The sequence below is a fragment of the Sebastes umbrosus genome, chromosome 9, assembly GCF_015220745.1.
Source record: "Sebastes umbrosus isolate fSebUmb1 chromosome 9, fSebUmb1.pri, whole genome shotgun sequence".
Taxonomy (NCBI): Eukaryota; Metazoa; Chordata; class Actinopteri; order Perciformes; family Sebastidae; genus Sebastes; species Sebastes umbrosus.
In genome coordinates, this window is record NC_051277.1 from 21,583,228 (window position 1) to 21,600,944 (window position 17,717).

The 17,717-nt window shown below is 42.1% G+C and overlaps 1 protein-coding gene across 2 annotated transcripts in view; it reads right to left on the minus strand.

Moving 5' to 3' along the window:
• The window catches only part of nlgn3a (neuroligin 3a), a 148,711-nt gene that overhangs the window by 110,324 nt on the left and 20,670 nt on the right, over positions 1-17,717 (minus strand). Inside the window, exons 2-3 of one of the 2 annotated variants that reach the window (XM_037779984.1) lie at positions 5,877-6,588; positions 4,718-4,777 (exon numbers count right to left, since the gene is read on the minus strand). In XM_037779984.1, coding sequence (XP_037635912.1) covers positions 4,718-4,777; positions 5,877-6,342 — 526 coding nt within the window. In that variant the 5' untranslated portion in view covers positions 6,343-6,588. The remainder of the gene's footprint in view (positions 1-4,717; positions 4,778-5,876; positions 6,589-17,717) is intronic. The other variant, XM_037779986.1, reaches the window with a different exon arrangement.

Consider the following 17,717-nt stretch of genomic DNA (forward strand, 5'->3'; position numbering starts at 1 on the left):
TAAGTAGGTTGTTGTTTTAATAAACACAATGTGGCATTTAAGATGTTTCTAGTTCAGTTTGACTCTCCTAAATTCCCTCTGCTTAAACAGTCTGGGTTAAAAACATTTTCTTTTTAAAAATAGGTATTTCTGAACTTACCAAGAGTCATAACTAATAAATGGGCTAATTAGCCTACTAATAAAATGATGATCTTCTGATAATCTAACAATCTAACAATGTAAACACCCATACATTTACAATGTAAGCAGGTTATTAAATTAAAACTACAGCTGTCAAAGTTTACATGATAATAAAGCGTTAATGCAAATTAGTTTTAATGCCACTAATTTCTTTAACGCATTAACGCAACTTGCGATTTTTAGGTTGTAGCGGGCTCAGTTATAAAGTTAGAGTGAAGATACTGACATCATATGAAACTAAAAAACAGAATGAATCCAGTAGTACCAACCATGGCATACTAGCTTGTAAAAACTGTCATGGCCATTTTCAAAGGGGGGAGATAGCAGGTCAGCAGTAATTTAATTGAACACATACATACTGCAAAACGGCACGGAGTAATTATAAAGTGGGTATCTCTGTAAAGGATAGACTTGTGGGTACCCATAGAACCCATTTTCATTCACATATCTTGAGGTCAGAGGTCAACGGAACCCTTTGAAAATTACCATACCAGTTTTTTCTCACCAAAATGTAGCCTAACTTTGGAGCGTTATTTAGCCTCCTTCCCAACAAGGAAACATGACATGGTTGGTACCAATAGAGCCCGCTACAGCCTCTTAAAGACGGTAAGGTTGGCCTCATAAGGGTTAAATACTTTTCTTCATATTTATAAATGATCAATGGGCCGGATTGAGGTTGTTAATGGGCCGGATTCAGCCCACGGGCCACCAATTGAATAGGCCTGGTCGAAACTAACAGAGATACCAGAAGCAACAAATAAAATTTCCCCCTTAACAAGGCTGTGAGACTCCACAGGCCGTGTCCTCTAGTCCTTAGTTTGGGACAAACAAAGAACAGAACAGAGATATTGAGCCTTGGGTTGACTGGGGGAGCTGGACAGCACAGCAGCAGGAGGCTTCTGAATGGGGACTTCCTGCTTAGGTCGCGTCTTGCATCTCAAGTCAGTGGGACTGGATCTGCCGCTGGCTGGCTGGCTGGCTACAGCCTTCACTCGCTGGGGTCATAAACTGTCCCAGATAGATGATCACAGAAGATCATGGAAGTAATTTTCTGTCAAACAAAAGGCGGACATCCGCTCTGTTTTCAAATCACACAAGCCAATATTTGTTCTCGTCTTCTTGGAAAGTTTTTTGTGCCGTCTGCTTGGCGTACAGATTTCCTCGGCAGCACTCAGGGAGCGGCCCCTCCTTCCCCCAGGCAGGGTTGGAGTCGGCCAACCAACGGGATTACCATGGTGTGTTACTGTCTGCCATGGCCCAGACGCAGTCTAACCAGGATTGGGGCTCTTTCGTGGTTTTTCTCTAGCATCTGGAGGTCATCTGGTATGAGGAAAAAAATCGTCCAGTGTTTCTGCTCTGGGGTGCTTAATCTACAGGTTTGGCAACCCATCGGGCTGTTCAGTACTGGCACCGGGCTGCGCAACACATGGCAGCCTGCTGCCTGTGAGGGCTGCATAAGAATGATAGTTGAGTGGTCCAAATCAAGCCAAAACGCACAACAGATTTTGCTGCACTTATCTCAAATAGACTCATGATGAGGGACGAATTTAGGGTGTCAGGAAGGTTGATCTCAGAGTGTCTCTCAGAAGCTGTTATTCAGAGAGACCAGCGTGAAGGACTCTAAGGACATTTTTTACAAGCAGGCAGTGAAAGCGACGTGCTGTAAAACCCCCGTAGATAATAATGTGCATATTGTATAAACAGGCAGTGCACCTTCTACAAGGATGTGCAATTACAGATCTCTTAAAGTTTGTCAATCAATTTAACAATGTCAACCTCTTTTAAAAGATAAAGATTGACCTCATCAGGGTTCGTCCTCGCAAAATTGACCCATCTCGAGCCAATCCGGCACTCTGAGGCTGAATAGTGCTTAGCTGAGTCCGCTCACATCATTACCCCTCTCTTCAGTCCATTCACTCTGACTCAGAGAAGAGAAAATGACTGAGTGATAAAACCAAGGCTTCGATGTGTGCTGCTCTGTGCCCTGTGTGCAAGACTATAAGGCCACTTCAGAGAGAGAGAGCGGTGGGCTACGGTGCTGATCTTGCACATTAGACTATACCTGCTTGGACATCTTGGACACGCGGTGCTGCACTAGTGTAGCAAAGGAACTGGCAGCCATTCTCTAAATTGCATTTTAGTCAGTGTAAACATCAATTTATTTCTGAACAAAGACCCAACGCTCTGTTGATTTTGCACAGGAAAAAGTAGCCGCACGACGACGCCCAGCTCTGAATAACAACCAAAGATACTGAAATTAGGTACATCTACTATAATTTTGTCTCGAGCCTTCCATTACTTTTTGAATGAGTCCATCTTTGATCTTTTGTCAGGGCACTTCTGTGCGGTTTGAGGGCTTTCCTCCTGTTTAATGGAGGAAAATGATCCACATCTTTGATATCAGCGCCTTAAGTGGTTTCCTTCCACAATGCCCAGTAGGATGCTAATAGCACAGGATCCATAAGGCAGACTCTCTCAATAACTCTCAATCTCTAAGTAAGTAAGATGAGAACTATTTCTCCCAATTCTACATTTATATTCCCACTACTACTCTTCTAACTCATACTGAAGATAGTGTTACACTGTACAAATCACGGCACACTAACCTCTTGTCTCATAAAACAGAAGAATCTACCTAAGACCTCGCGTGATGCATCTCACGGGGTTCATGGGTGACGCACATTTCTCACTTGATACGCATCACCGTTGCAACAAAGGTGCTTCACGCTAAGGTAAGGTAAGAGAGGACATTTACTCCGCTCCCGTCACAACTGCCTGCTGTTGCTTGGCAACAATTACGCAACCCTTTTCATCAAGAGTCAAATGCCATACTTCTTTCTGAAAAGTAATCACTCTTTTCCTCCGGAGGAAGCGCATTCATAGAGATACAGATTGTAAAATTGGTAGTGAAGGTGTTATTAGTACTGAATATGCACCGTGGGTGTATGACTCTACTGCATTACACAGGTCTCTATTGAAAGCATTGCACAACCTTAAATAGAAAACATATACCCCTGTTATTATTACCGATTTTATGGAGCAGATCTGACTCTTCAAATGGCAGTAATTTAAATATTTAACGAGGGAAGTTAAACTGTTTCTTAATTCACTCTGAATTTGCAAAAAAAAACATTTAACCAAAACCAAAGTGTGCGTCACAGCTTGCTTTCTGCATTGCCTAAGAAGGATAAATTATGCTTCATTTGCACTGCTAATTCAACATAAGCCAAGATTAGTAGAGAAGCAGTTTAAAAAAAAAATGGTGCAATTGAAATAAGAGTTTCTAGCAACCTTTGTGGTTTATAGCAACAGGGGAGCTACGCAACAATCATCTTCCTGCACAATAAATGTGTCACAAAACCAACATATGAAACTTATGATAAACCATTTTCTCATTACCAAACATGGGGAAGATAATTGAAAAACTCCAAGTGGAAGGGGAATATTAAAGAGATATTTTCTGTGTGTATTCCACAACTGGGACTAATTCAGAAGCAGAAGTGCCTGGAGGGCCAGTCTGTCTCGAACAAAATTGGTTTACCAAAGCAGAATGAACGAGCGCGCCGAGTGAGGCCAATGGCTGCCTCCTGCCTCCGTGGAAATCAACAGCAGAGGTCTCCCAGCTGAAACTGAGTCTCTACTGTGGAGCGAGATATACTCGGGATCACAGTCTTAAGGCTACTCGGAAGGTCCTCTCAATGCCTTCGGGCGAGCTCGGAAAATTAGCCCTCTGTTGTTACCAACGGCGAGATTTCAGCTGTTTGCTAATGGAATTGGACTGCGTTTCACCGTGGCTGTGCGTTTGAGCTTTTTTGCCACATGGATAGATGAAAGCTGTCATGCCAATAAAACACCCCCCTCCTCCCCCTATTTGAACAATTGTGAATCATAAATTTAAGAGAGAGGTGGCCCTCCGCTTTTTAGTGCAAATTTAATCAACGGCTGAGGCTGCGACGCTTTCAGGTGTCATGTTTGACAAATACTTCCAATAAGCTGGTGTCTTAAGTGCTGTCAGAGCCGTCTGAAACATGACTAAAGTTCTTTGCATACCGAGTCAAATTTTTATCTAGTATTTTCAAAGCAGCACTCATGCTTCTGATTTAATCACCAGAATTTAAATTATCACACTTTAAACATGAACAAGCCATACAATCACGTACAAAGAAAGAAATACATGTTATTCTCAGACATCATGATCTATTGCTTGTCAAAGCGTCATTATTTATTTAGGGACCTGCGATTTCACTCCTTGACACACTCTCATAGTAAAACCACACTCCAGCATGCACGCACACACACACATACACACACACACACACACAACACAAACACAAGCACTCACTCATCTCTCACACTCGTGTCAAGGTTGATCTGAGTCACAAGTCCCACGTTCATCCCAATTAGCACTTTGATTTGGGAGTTGATAGGTGGTGATATTGGCGGCTTTGGAAGGATGCACCCATCACTCTCCTCTCTTTTCTTTCACTCTTTCAATTCCTCTCGTTCCGTGTTTCTTTTTTTCACTTTTTTTACATACCTCCTTTTCTACACATTTTCTTGTTGGGTTTCCTGGCACATTCCTTGGATATTCTTTTGACTGTAAAATGAATGGAAAAACTACAAAATAACAAGAGAGCTCTGGAAAAAGATCGCATGTGACATGCAACAACTCAGACTGAGTCAGACCCCCCCTCCCTCCAAACCATCTTCACCCTCGTTCCCTCCTCCTCCTCCTCCTCCTCCTCCTCCTCCCACCCTCCCTCCCAGTCATCATCAACAACAAGAACAACAGAGGACCTGTTGAGAAAGTAACTGGGGGGGGGTGTTGCTGCAGAAATATTCCAAAAATGGTGGAATGAATTTGCTGCATCCTGGGACACAGGAAGCCCATATTCACATGCACTTCTATTTAAGACCCATTACAGCCACACAGCAGGCAGAGAGAGGCTGGATTTCCAAATGTTTTGCAGTTCACATTGTGATCTGATAAGTGAAAGTGTTATTTGACATTGCCCATTTGATTCTCGGAGCACTTAACATTTCAAGCCCATTTTTTTTCTCTGTGTGGGTCTCCTTCAAGTGGTGAAGTAATGGGGGGCCATTTAAAAGAGTCTAGAAATGTAAAACTTGTGAGACTTTCAGTCCAATCTATGTTTGCCTCTTGCGCAAAACTCTTGCTTTTTAGCTTTGTGCAAGGACAAACCGGACAACGCGAGGAGAGTAAAGGGTCTTACATAGGTCAGGCTGATGCCACAGGCCTCTCGTGTACCAGACAGAATATTTCACCAACCCTACAGTAGTAGATCATTCACTTATGAGGCAGGCTAATGGCTAATATCCCCAGAACAGTCAAGACAGTGAGGGTAGGAAGGTGCACCGAGTATTTCCAATCTGCTCCTAGTATGATTAGATTTTTTTTTTCTTTTTTTTATTCAGTCATATTAATAAGTCATTTAGTCATCAAAAGAGGAACCTCTAACAGTGGCATGGAAGGGGAGAGTTGATGAAAAGACTAAATGAAAGATCAAGTCAAGATGGGAGGTTGAGATGATGGACACGGACACGGCATGCGCCAGACAACAGGTCATGCTCCGCGCAAAAAACACAGAGGTGACACAAGATTTAAGAAGAAGAAGAAGAGAAGGAGGCAGAGACAGAGAAGAGTAGGAGGTTTCCTGTTTACTCGACGCACTCACCATCCTCTGTTGGAACGTAGATGTTTAGGAAAAGACAATCCTCGTGTTGATCCTGTATGTACGTGGTAACTATATCCAGGTTGAAGGTGAACCATATAGGCATCATGATCTCTGGCACGGCGTTGTGAATATTTTGGGGGCACACGGGAGCAAAGTGAGTGGCGTTCTTGATCCCCGACCAGGAGGACGGAGGCTCCGGGGGCATGAAGCGTTTTTCACCCACTGGGGAGGCGGCGTAGGGAACCCCGAGGTACTGGTCCACCGGCCCCAGGATCTCACTAGGCAGGGGCACCCTCACCCCTCGGAGTTTCCCGTACTGCGTGTTCACAGAGGGGTGGTAGTTCTGGCCTCTCACGGCCGCAAAGCACCAGCAAAAGCTTAATACCCACAAGGACACGTTGGTGCAACTGTGGGCACCGTGCCAGTTCTGCGAGGGGAGACGACTTCTCCTTGGAGAAAACCACATGGTCCTTGTGAGCGAGTGCAACCGCTAAGTGACCAACATACAAGCCGGGGCGCCCTCCCCCTCAGCGAAAAAACTTCCCGCTCAGCCCTGCAGTCCAGCCACCTGAGGGGCAGTCATCAGCTGTGATACTGGAGCCCGCCGGCTTTCAGGCGACGAGGAGAAACAGTCACGGTTAACGCAGCTCCTCTCCGCGGCGAGGTCCTTACTCACTGTCCTCGCTCCGCTCGTCAGGTCTTCTATCCCGTGCTGCAACAGGGAGAGGACAGGAAAATTAATGACATTTCCCCGACAGCCCACCAGTTTGCGGCTACCATTTTTAGTCAGTCATTTTTATTGACTTGAGGAGTTCTTTTCTGGTGTGACATAAAGCAGCTCACATAAACATGACAGAGCTCTCAGTGCCCTCATCAATCCACATAATCAAGAAGCTGCCTTTGACTTGGATATTGCAATTAACTACCGGGCAACTTGTCAAGATGATCCTAATAACGCTGATAGGACACGTGAAATGTGAAAAGCATCAACTGTCGGTAGGTAATTATTTTTTACTTCAGAGGCCAACGTTTACGGTAAGAGTTAAAGGATAGGTTAACAATTTTTCTTAGAGTCTGTCTTAAAACAAACGTGAGATGTCCGTGTGAACACTGAAACAGGTTTTGCTTGCTGTAATCATTCCTCCTGTACTACAGGTGGGTGATATGGCCAAAATCTTCTATCACGGTATGTAATTTTATACTAGGATACTGTAATTGTTCTGTAAATTTAATTAAGAAACGGTTTAAAACAACAATGCCGTACTTCATCACATTTGATTATTTTCTTCTTTTATTTGGAACTTCCATAAAAATAAAAACAACTGCCTCACATGAGACAACACTGTCTCTACAAAACTAAAATTCTTTCAAATTGGAAGCTTAAAGGTTCCTGAGAGTCTGACTTCATTCACTCAGTAGAAAAATCACACAAATTTGGATTTAGGCTGTGCCAAAAGAAAAAAAAAAAGACTTGATTTCCTGCAGGATTTGCTCATCTTTCATTTCAAAAAGCTGACAAAACACTGTCAAAATAAACTACAGTGCACAAATGTCTGGTAATCATGTAACCATAGTTCTGTCTCATCTTGGAATGGTTGGGACGCCTCCACCTCCTCTACTTCACTCTCCTCCTTTTATATGAAGCTAATATGAGACTCCTGCAGTCTGAATGAGTCAAATCAATTGAGTATTGTCCAAAGTTGAAGCCTTTTTGGTTTCAAGGTCAAGGTAAACTTTTTTTTATCCCAAATAGGGAAATTCAAGGTGCATAAGCACACAAAACATAATACACTTTTAACCGACAGTTTTTCCCTGTTGAGCTGCAGTGGAATAGAATAGTAACAATAAGAGATCATTTTGTACTGAAAAGGCTGTAACTTTGGAAGACCCACTTGATTCAACTAACTTTGAACTCTGCTGAAGCCTCATAATAACATCAGATCAACTTTGGAGTATATATCTGCAGAGAAACAGGAGAGTGGATTTTGTTCCCCATCACTTCCATTGATTACAAATGAGGACTGGATATTTTAAAGGTACAGTGTGTAGGATTTGGCAGCATCTAGTGGTGTGGTTGCAGATTGCAACCAACTGAGTACCCCTCCACTCACTCCTCCCTTTCCAACACTGCAGTCGGTACCAAGAATTTGCACTCTGTGGCTCACATTACCGCAGTTTCACAAGCGTGTCGGAGAACAGCGGAGGCCTTCAGGTAACGTAAAAACACAAAAGGCGATCTCTAGAGCCAGTGTTTGATTTGTCCGTTCATGGCGGACTCTGTGAAGAGGACCCGCTCCCTATGTAGATATGAAAGGCTCATTCTAAGCTAACAAAACACAAGGAGTCTTAGTTTCAGGTGATTATAAACTAATAAAAACACAGTTATTAATATTATATTTAATTTCTGCTAATAGATCGCCCAAAATGTTACACACTGTTCCTTTAAAGGCCAGTATGAACAGGTGGACTGATTACAGCGAGCAAAACCTGTTTCAATGTACATGTGGACACCCGACTACAACAAAATTGTGAACTAATCCTTTAAGATCAGCTATATTTACAGGAAAAGCACTGCTAAAACCCAACAGCAGGAGTCATACACAAGCACATAATAACATGATGAAAATTTCATACCCTGCTTAATGTCATGCAGCATTTTCCCCTTTCATCTCCCATTGGTATAGATATGAACAAGGTAGAATTTAAATTTCATCTCCCTTGTTTGCTCTTACAAGAGATCTCTTTCTGGGATGAACAGGAGAAGAGCCAGAGGATGTAGCTACAGGCAGCAGGTACCTCCAGGGACGGCGCTGTAAATGCTAATCAACAGTCCCACGGTGAACCAGTGGTGCCACACTGACAACACCTTCCCACACTGCCTGATCAATTTTCAATTTCTCTGGCTTAGGGTCCGCCTCAGCCTTGTGCGCCTACTGCAGCATTCGCTTTAATAACAATGGAGAAGAAAAGCCAGCATTTAGAGGAGGATATTGCATTCCAAAATGACTGTGTAAATGATTTATAATGTATCAGCAGCCGTTGGAGGGCCACTAACCACTGAGAGAAAGCAATCCCGACGTTCCTGGAGGTGTTGTTATCGCTAGGCAGCTTTCCCATTTGCTGCGGATGTGAATCAAGAGAAAGCTGTAGTTGTAGTAGTAGTTGTACATGGAAGCCCTCACATATACGGTACATTTTTGTAAATACTGCAGATGAGCCCACCTTCACTGATACTTGCGCAAATGAAATGTGTGTGGCGGACAATTCTGCTCGGAGACTCCGGCACACCGAGCACCTGCTAAGTGATAATACATGAAAAGTCATCCATATCCAATCTGGGGACTAAAAGGCATGCATTGCTGAGGGCTGAGGGCTGGGGAAGGCTTCCAAATGCAGAAAAATCACACCGACAAAGTCCCTTCTGTGCTCACTAGGATTCCTGTACTGTAGCAGGAGACGGAGAACCTATACTGCCATATCGCCACGTTCAAGGACTCTATGAACTATATAGTGTTTCATTCCTGTTTAGTTTTTATTCAAGACATATAGCATTGAATAGCGCCACATATCACAGCATTTATAGCCTCAGCTAGAGTGAAAGACTTGAACCTAGATGGAACCTTTATAAGAATACACAGCGCTCAACAGGAAAACGCCTACAAACACCAGAAAACACAAGCAGTAATATATATAAACCATATAATACACTTTATTAGCTACACTTAGGTAATAATTCTGCTTAATACAACAGTCCTGCACTACTAAATCCCACCTACATGAATGTTATAATCCATAATAATAATCAGCTTCTGTTGAAACTGTGTGTTGATCCAACTTTATGGTCATTTTAGATGCTGTAGTTTGTTGTGCTGTTGAATTATATTGCCCATATTGACTGAGAGGGTTTTCTAATATTTTGTCCACCCATTAACATCCACTCCGTTTCTAGCAATAAAAACATATTTTCAGTATATCAGTGACTAAATATTGGAAAAAAACAACTTTCAGTTTGCTATACAATTCAACAGAACCACAAACTACAGCCAACAAAATGATCATGAAGCTGCTTCTGGAAATATAAGTCCCACTTATTTTTCTCAGAGACGATGCTAAATTCGGATCAGCATGAAATTCTCCAGTTTAAATCATGAGTAAAAGAAATTAAGAACTCTATTAGAGAAGATCTGCTTCTTTGATTAAAAAAAAATGAGGGTACAAGCATGTGTATATAAAAAAACTTTGAGGGAGAAGTTAACTACGACTCCCAAGGTGCATTTCAGCAAGAAACATCTGATCACTGAGCTTAAAATTCTGTGGAAGCTATATAGATTGTGGAGTTCAGAAAACTGAAAAACAGTCTGAAGCTTAATGAATTAATGAATTCACGTTTAACTACTGGTTCAATTGTTGTTGAATTCAGCAACTATGGTGACATGATTTGCTTGCCAACTGTAACGACGAAGCATTTTGAATTTGCTACTGCTCTGATTCATGCCTCACACCTCTTCTCCATGGCAACCGCAGCCAAGGCTCTTGGGTAGCGTAGTATTTAGACCCGTCCTCTGTGCCAAAATTACAGACGAAACATGATTTCCTAGAAACCTATAGGATCGTTAATCATCCAGGAGAGTCCTGTGTTTTGATGTTTAGTAACCCTTTCGAGCAGAGACTATGACAACCTCAGTCAGGATATTTTTCTTAAGTTTATTCTTCTTCATGAAAAAGAAAAATGACATTTTTTCACATATCCACTTGAGTGGACAGCATGCGTTTGAGGTTTCAACTGAAGAAATATGTATTTAACAAACCAATGAATAAAATGATGTATTATGTGGAAACTATAAAAATGTTGAACCTCGCTCCTGACTCCTCCGCCGCTCCCCTCTCTCTTTCTACTCCTCCCTCCCTCCCTCCCTCATTCAGCTCCTCGCCCTTGACTCCTCATCCCCTCCCTACATCCTCCTGTTGAACTGTATGTTTTTACAATAAACATTTTCGACAAAAATAACAACAATAATATTGTAAAACTGCAATAAAAAAACTGAAAGTTATCAGTATTTTCAAGAACAACAAAGTCGCAGTGTTAGCATTAATTGTAGCTGAAATATAGCCTGCGACGCACAATGTCCAATTTATTGAACAGTTGATTAATCGTCATTTTTTCTCACAACATAAAATCAATACTTGGAGGTTTTAACAATTGTATTACTCCTTAGTTGTTACTTGATGCTATCAAATTGTATTTACCTGCAAGGTTTCTCCTTCTATAGAAGGAATTGGCAACATATCCCTGAGCTGCTCAGCATTTCTGGCCGCCGGAGGAATTTGTGTTGCACTGACAACGGCTGGCCAGTGGGTTGCAGTGTATGGGACGATGCACTAGCGTCCATTGTAGTGGCTGATGTGCAACTATACTATACCATCAAACCACCATACATATACAAGCTTTTGCATAGCTGTCCACTGTAATCACCACTACACGTGAAAGGGTTTTAAAGAAAACATTTAAATGGGAACACAGGCTGGGGGAGATGGAAAAAATAGAGTTTGCACACTAGATGATGCTCCCATGAACATATATTTAATTACCACCAAGCGTGATCACTCGGTGGTGATTAAATATATGTCCTTGGGAGCATTATCTAGTGTGTTGACTATTTTTTCCATCTTTTATATGTTCTTCTGTCCAGCACCTAGTATTTATTGTCTGGATGTGCATGCTTTTATGAATATTTTTAACGATAAATGATAGTAAACTCTTCCTGAACCAGATCATTAAAGTACCATAAAACTAATAAAGGCACCTGATGATCTGTGACTACATGTCTGATCCATCTTCAAAAACGGTTTCATTTATGATCCATTACGAGAGTTACACATATTGATTCCCTGAACAGAGAAGGTGCTGTCTGAGCACCTTATTATTCCCCACAGATACAAGATTTTCAATTTCGAGTTGAACGGAGGCCATTTATGTTTAGATCTGCACACGCAGCAGCCGAATAACACTAATTCTTGTGGAGATAAAATACATCAGGTCAAACTTTTTAATCAGGACACAGCAAGGACATAGGACAGCGTGATGGAGTGTGTGTGTTTAGAGGACACACAGCACAGAGGACTTCATCAGTCTCCCCTCCAACGGCATCTCAGAGGTCCTCTCTGCTTTGATCTCTCTACCTGCTGAAGCACTGCCAAGGGAGGAACAGAGAGAGAGAGGGAGAGATTGCATGAGTTCTCCCTCATCATCCCAGAAATATTGATCGTCTCATCACCGTGGCCTTGCAGCCCATAATAAATACAACTGGGGTGATGGAGGCGGGAGGAGGAGGAGAGGGGCGCTGTGCTGAGTCTAAGGGAGGTTATTAGCCCTTAATGCAAGACGGCACTCCACCAAGTACAAGCCGTTAAACACCACCCTCCCCAATTCTCCGCTCCCTGATTAACAGGACATGTTCAATTCTGAAAGTCCAATCCCTATTCATCAATATTCAAAAGCAGAACGACGGTACAACACGTGAGTTGTCCCCATACAGATCCCACATTTAGAAGTAAACACTTTATTTTCCTCTTTATTTTGGTCCGAGCCCACAGCCATGTACGCTCATTGTAGGAGACCCTTTGTTCTCCTGCAGCGGAGAGATCTCTGCATCGCAATAAAAGTCTTGAGCGCAGAGCCAAAAGTACTCCTACGCCCTGACATCCCTTAGAGAGAGGCTGAATGGACTCTGTTAAAAAAAGGAACCAATAAGAGTTCTGAGTAGATGGAGTTTCTGACTCTCCCCGCTCTGTTATTATAGTAGCTCGACTGCGACAAAGGCATTAGTCCTCTGGAACATCTAACTTCAAATGAAGTGAGCCGTCCTGACCTGGGAGAGAGTGTAATCACTGATTACAAATGCTTCTGGTGCTGTTACATTATAACAAAGGCTGAAAGTGCCATTATGGAAACGATAAGAGACAGGCAACAAGACGGGGAGCAGGAGACAGAAACCTATGTACCCGGGCGGTTACCTCGGCTGATCTCATTAAAATGTGAGAGGCAACGGCGAAAAACTTAATTTAGCGTCCTCACCTCCCGTTTGTGCTCCAGAAAGACACCAATCTACATCAGTGCGAAGGCTCCATTTTGAGGCAAGCTCTGCTTATGATAGGATTGCTCCCTGGCCTCTGCGTGTCAATAATGTGGAAGATGTATCTGTAAATTGTCTGCTTACACGTGTTTATTTCAAATCGGCAAACATGGATTTCAACACAGCCTAAATCAATAATGAATGTACACACACATGCTGCACGTCTCCCCTCTCGCAGGCACGCTCCGTATATAAGCTCCCGGGCTTGACGAACAACAGCCCGCCATATTAAATCAAGGAGATTGGCATGTTTCAGAAAACAACATTCGCAAAATGTCAAACCAAACCGCGGCTTCATACGGCTCCTGCTGGGAACCAGTGCCACTGTAACAGCGAGGGATGAGGGCCCACTCTTCCTTTTTCTTTTCCCTCTTTTCGTCAGACACAGAGCCTGTGCAGTCATTATTACTTAGGAGATTTGGCATTAAATCAAGGACAAAGACGCAGCACATTCTGACTGCTAATCACCGCGGCGATGCTGACATATTTCTAAAGAAGCAAAAAAAGGGAGACGGTGAGGAGCGGCGGCGCTGCCTGCTGCTGTGGCCGCCCGCTAAGCTGTGTATCTCCACCCCTTCTCCTGGAGGCTGGATAAATGCTGCCTGCGAGTATCATTACCAGCCAAACGGCCGAGGAAACATGGAGGGGTGAGCTTGGCGGGCTCAAATAAAGACAGATTCCAGGTGTTGAGAGCAGCAAATAAATAATGGCAGTTCTGTTAACTGCTGACGGTGCTTGAAACAACTGTTTGCTCTTCGTGACCAAAATGATAGGGACAGATTTGATCTGGAAGTCCTAGAAGCTGCGAGTCGAGGCTCGCCCCTACATCTATATTGACTCTTTTTCTCTTGACTGCGTGTCAGATACAGTTTAGGCAGTAATACGATATGTGAAACAATATGAGGGGGATATTAATCAAAGCAAACCGACTCAATTAGATGGAGAAGGACTGGGGAACTTACGTTTTTAAGAAAATGATAAATAAATAAATTTCCCCAACGGTTCATCATCCTAACTCCTATCGATCCACTGCAGAATCCCACCAGACACTCCCTCTGAAAAAAAAAGTCAAAGTAGCTAATCACTCAAGTCGCCCACAGGGATTCTTTGAGAAACCGCAGGGGCAAGTATTGGGTCCGTCTCTAATCTAGGCGTATGTAAACACATTAAGGCTTTACACATGGCATACTCATTATCCACCCTCCCACAGATGCCGTTTGCAGGGTGGGATCTGTTCTCTTGATGAAGTGTTTTGTGTGCAATTTCTATCACCCTGCCAACGCAGCTCCAGAGTGCTGCTGACGGAAGAGCACGAGTCGAGGAGGACGGCCTCTGTCGTGTTTTCAGAAAGAACCAAATCACTGACCATAAATGAGGAAAGTCTAATTAAAATAGGGCACATCATCCATTACAGACCATTTCATCTAGCAACATCTATGTAGTTACATTATATGGCTTCTCAGCATTAGTATTTCACATTCATATTAGGGCTGTGTATTTGCAAGAATCTGGCAATACAGTATGTATCATGATTCAACATATTGTGATATATTGCGATACTGTAAGCAAGGCGATTTTTTTCATATCTAATTTAAGGAAAACTGTCATAGTATAAAGAACACACCGGTATTGCATTAGGGCTGGGATTATACACCTATCTACCGATTTGATGCTATCACGATACTTGGGTGCTGATTTGATATGTATTGCGATTTTTAAGTATTGCGATTCTACAAGTATAGCGATTCAATATTACAATTTATTGCGATTGTTTGTTAACTTTTTTAACACTACGCCATGGAGAAAAGTTAAATCATACACATCTATGGACTTTTACTTTGGAAAATATCTAAATTAATACATTAAAATGTTTTATTTTCAGCATGTATGTAGTCAGAGATGTCCTGAAGTCAAATATATCATTGTCAAGCAATATTTATTACATTTTTTACAGCAACCCAAAAATCAAAGAATAAAGACATTTCCCTCATAAATTAGTGTTTTTTCTATTTCATTTATAAGCTTTCAGCTATCAGCTTTAGCCATGTCTAGCTCTGCTTCAGATACAGAACGGATATGACATCACGTTACTCTGACTACAACAATAAAAGTGGTAACTTCCTTCTACCTCCACAGAGACTCAACTGAAGCGAATATATTGATTCTGGGATTAAAATTTTTTTTCAAAGTCATACAAAAAAAAAATCGAGATACACAGGTGAATCGTTTTTTTTTTCCACGCCTAATATGCATAGGATCTGAGTAAAAAAAGATTACCCTTTTAGTACTACTTTACAGTGGGATCTGCATTTATAACAGCCCCTGTAACATCCAACATCACAGCACTACTTTAAGGGGGCTCATATCTTAGCAGATGAAATAAAGCATTGGCTGAGTTAATCTTTGCATGTAAACTATTATTAAAAAATTTAAGTGTTTTTGAGAATCTATACAGCATCACAAAACGTAATATCACGATACTTGATACTTTCTTACACCCCTAATACATATGCTATGAATTTTGGGGATTTTTTAGCCATACTACCGGTGTGGCTCTATGGGCAGCAATGTCAGTCTAGTCAGTAAAATATTCCAGTAAAATTTCATGGATATGTTGCCATGAAATTGTATCCCCAGAGAATGAATCCTACAAACTTTGGTGATCTCCTGACTTTTCATCTAGCACCACCATGAGTTTTTTTGAGGGTTTTAGTGACATATCTCAACAACCACTGGATGGATTGCTATGACAATTTGGTACAGAAATGTGTGCTCCCCACAGAATGATATGTAGTAGCTTTTGTGATCCCCTGACTTTCTATCCAGCATGGTGCTGGATCAGGTCATATTCCAATTTGTCCAATATTTGTATGTACTTTTATGATTTATGTCCAAATACCTGCAAAACTAATAACATTCTCATTAGCATGCTAACACGCTACACCAAGTTGGTGAAAATGGTAAACCGTGCGTTACCATATATATATAAATCAGCATGTTAGCATGCTGACTTCATGGTTGTAGACTATTTGGCTACATTCACACTGCAGGCAAAAGTGGCCCAAATCTTTTTTGCACATAAGTGACTCAGATCTGTTTTGTGTTTTTCTCGGGACAGTTCATAACTGTGACCAGTTCACACTGGAGTCTGATATTGGCCGCATTTCAAGGTTCTAAATTTGAAATTGAGAGCTTATCCACTACCTGTCAACATGGCAACGGCAAGCCATGGCTCGCAGCTAACGGTGCTAAAAGCGCTAAACAGTGCAAACAACAGCAAAAAAGCTGACAGAGATTACAGTGTTAACCTGAGGGTGAACTGGAGGGTTCTGCGCCTCTGCCGTCTATCAGTGCGATGTTATCAGCTGTAACCGCCGTATGAGAGCAGTGCAGAGCAACGGCCGTGAGCTAGCAAGTGGGGCACCTTCACATGCACAAACATGCACTAGAAACACGCAAGGCTGGCCGGCAATGTCAACAAAGTGAGGAGAGGCTTAGATTACAACACACACAGAGGGAGAGTGACTTCATTCTCTGCTCAGGTAGACATTACTCCTCTATATCTTTACATAGCAAATAGTTGTTTGATTCTACATTAATGCTCTGGTAAATTTGGCACCTTTAAAACATCATATGAACGTCCAAACAAAAGAAATCTGATCTGGGCAAAAAGTCTGATTTGAGCACTAAGGCTTGCAGTGTGAACGTAGCCTTAGTCTTGTTTTCCTTTCTTGTCCTTCTCATCTTTGACACCACTTTCGCAAGACTACTGCTCATACAAAACTAGAGAAAAAAAAGTCACAGAAGAGCAGACTAGAATTTCTATGTCTTCTGTCTGTTTCGTATTCAGCATCATGACCGGGTAAATATCCAAAAGAGCATTTTTCATCAGGCGTATTATCACGCAACGAGTGTCAGTGATCAGATGAATCAGATATTCGCCGCGTGCATTACTAACATAGCTACCTCTCTGAATGTTGTGTTTCCTAGTTGTTGGTCATCTCCTCTCATATCTGCGACGTGGAAACACATTTGATTGGCGAGCACATGTGAAAACATGATTGGATTCCTAGAGAGGACACACTCGAGCATACCAAGGAGAATTCAGCAGATATTTCAAGCTGCTCCTTCTCATCTCCTCCACTGTGAGGACGGCACGTATAACATGGCAGCGCTAACATCAATTTCTGGCTTACAGTTGAAAGGAGGATGGATTTTTAGCCGTCTGGGATGCATCCCTAATAAAATTCGGGCAAGTGCAAGGAACCTGAACGGCGCCGGCAATGGCACGACGTATATAAAGCAAATCAAAGTTTATGACAATCACTTGAAATGTGAACTGCTGTGTATTACTCATTGCTGGTCGAAATGCTGCTTGTCATGGAGCGGCCGGCCAGTTATCGAGAGTTACCGCCTGAGAAGAAAACTCAACATTTACACTGATTGATTACAGTTTGAGATTAATGAGAATATCGTTTGGGATGAATTGCTCGTTTCCTGTTGAAACTAATTTTAAATAATGCATCTGACAACATGCAGTGCATTGAACATTGATCCAAGTGTACCAAAGAATTGACAGGGATGGGAGTGAGGAAACATTTCTCTTAAAGCAGCTATTAACACTTCACAAACATATAGAGTTGAACTGAAGGTTTGCTGTGAGTTAATTGAGGTCTGTCTGGTAATTACAACAGGGAGCTGATCTCTC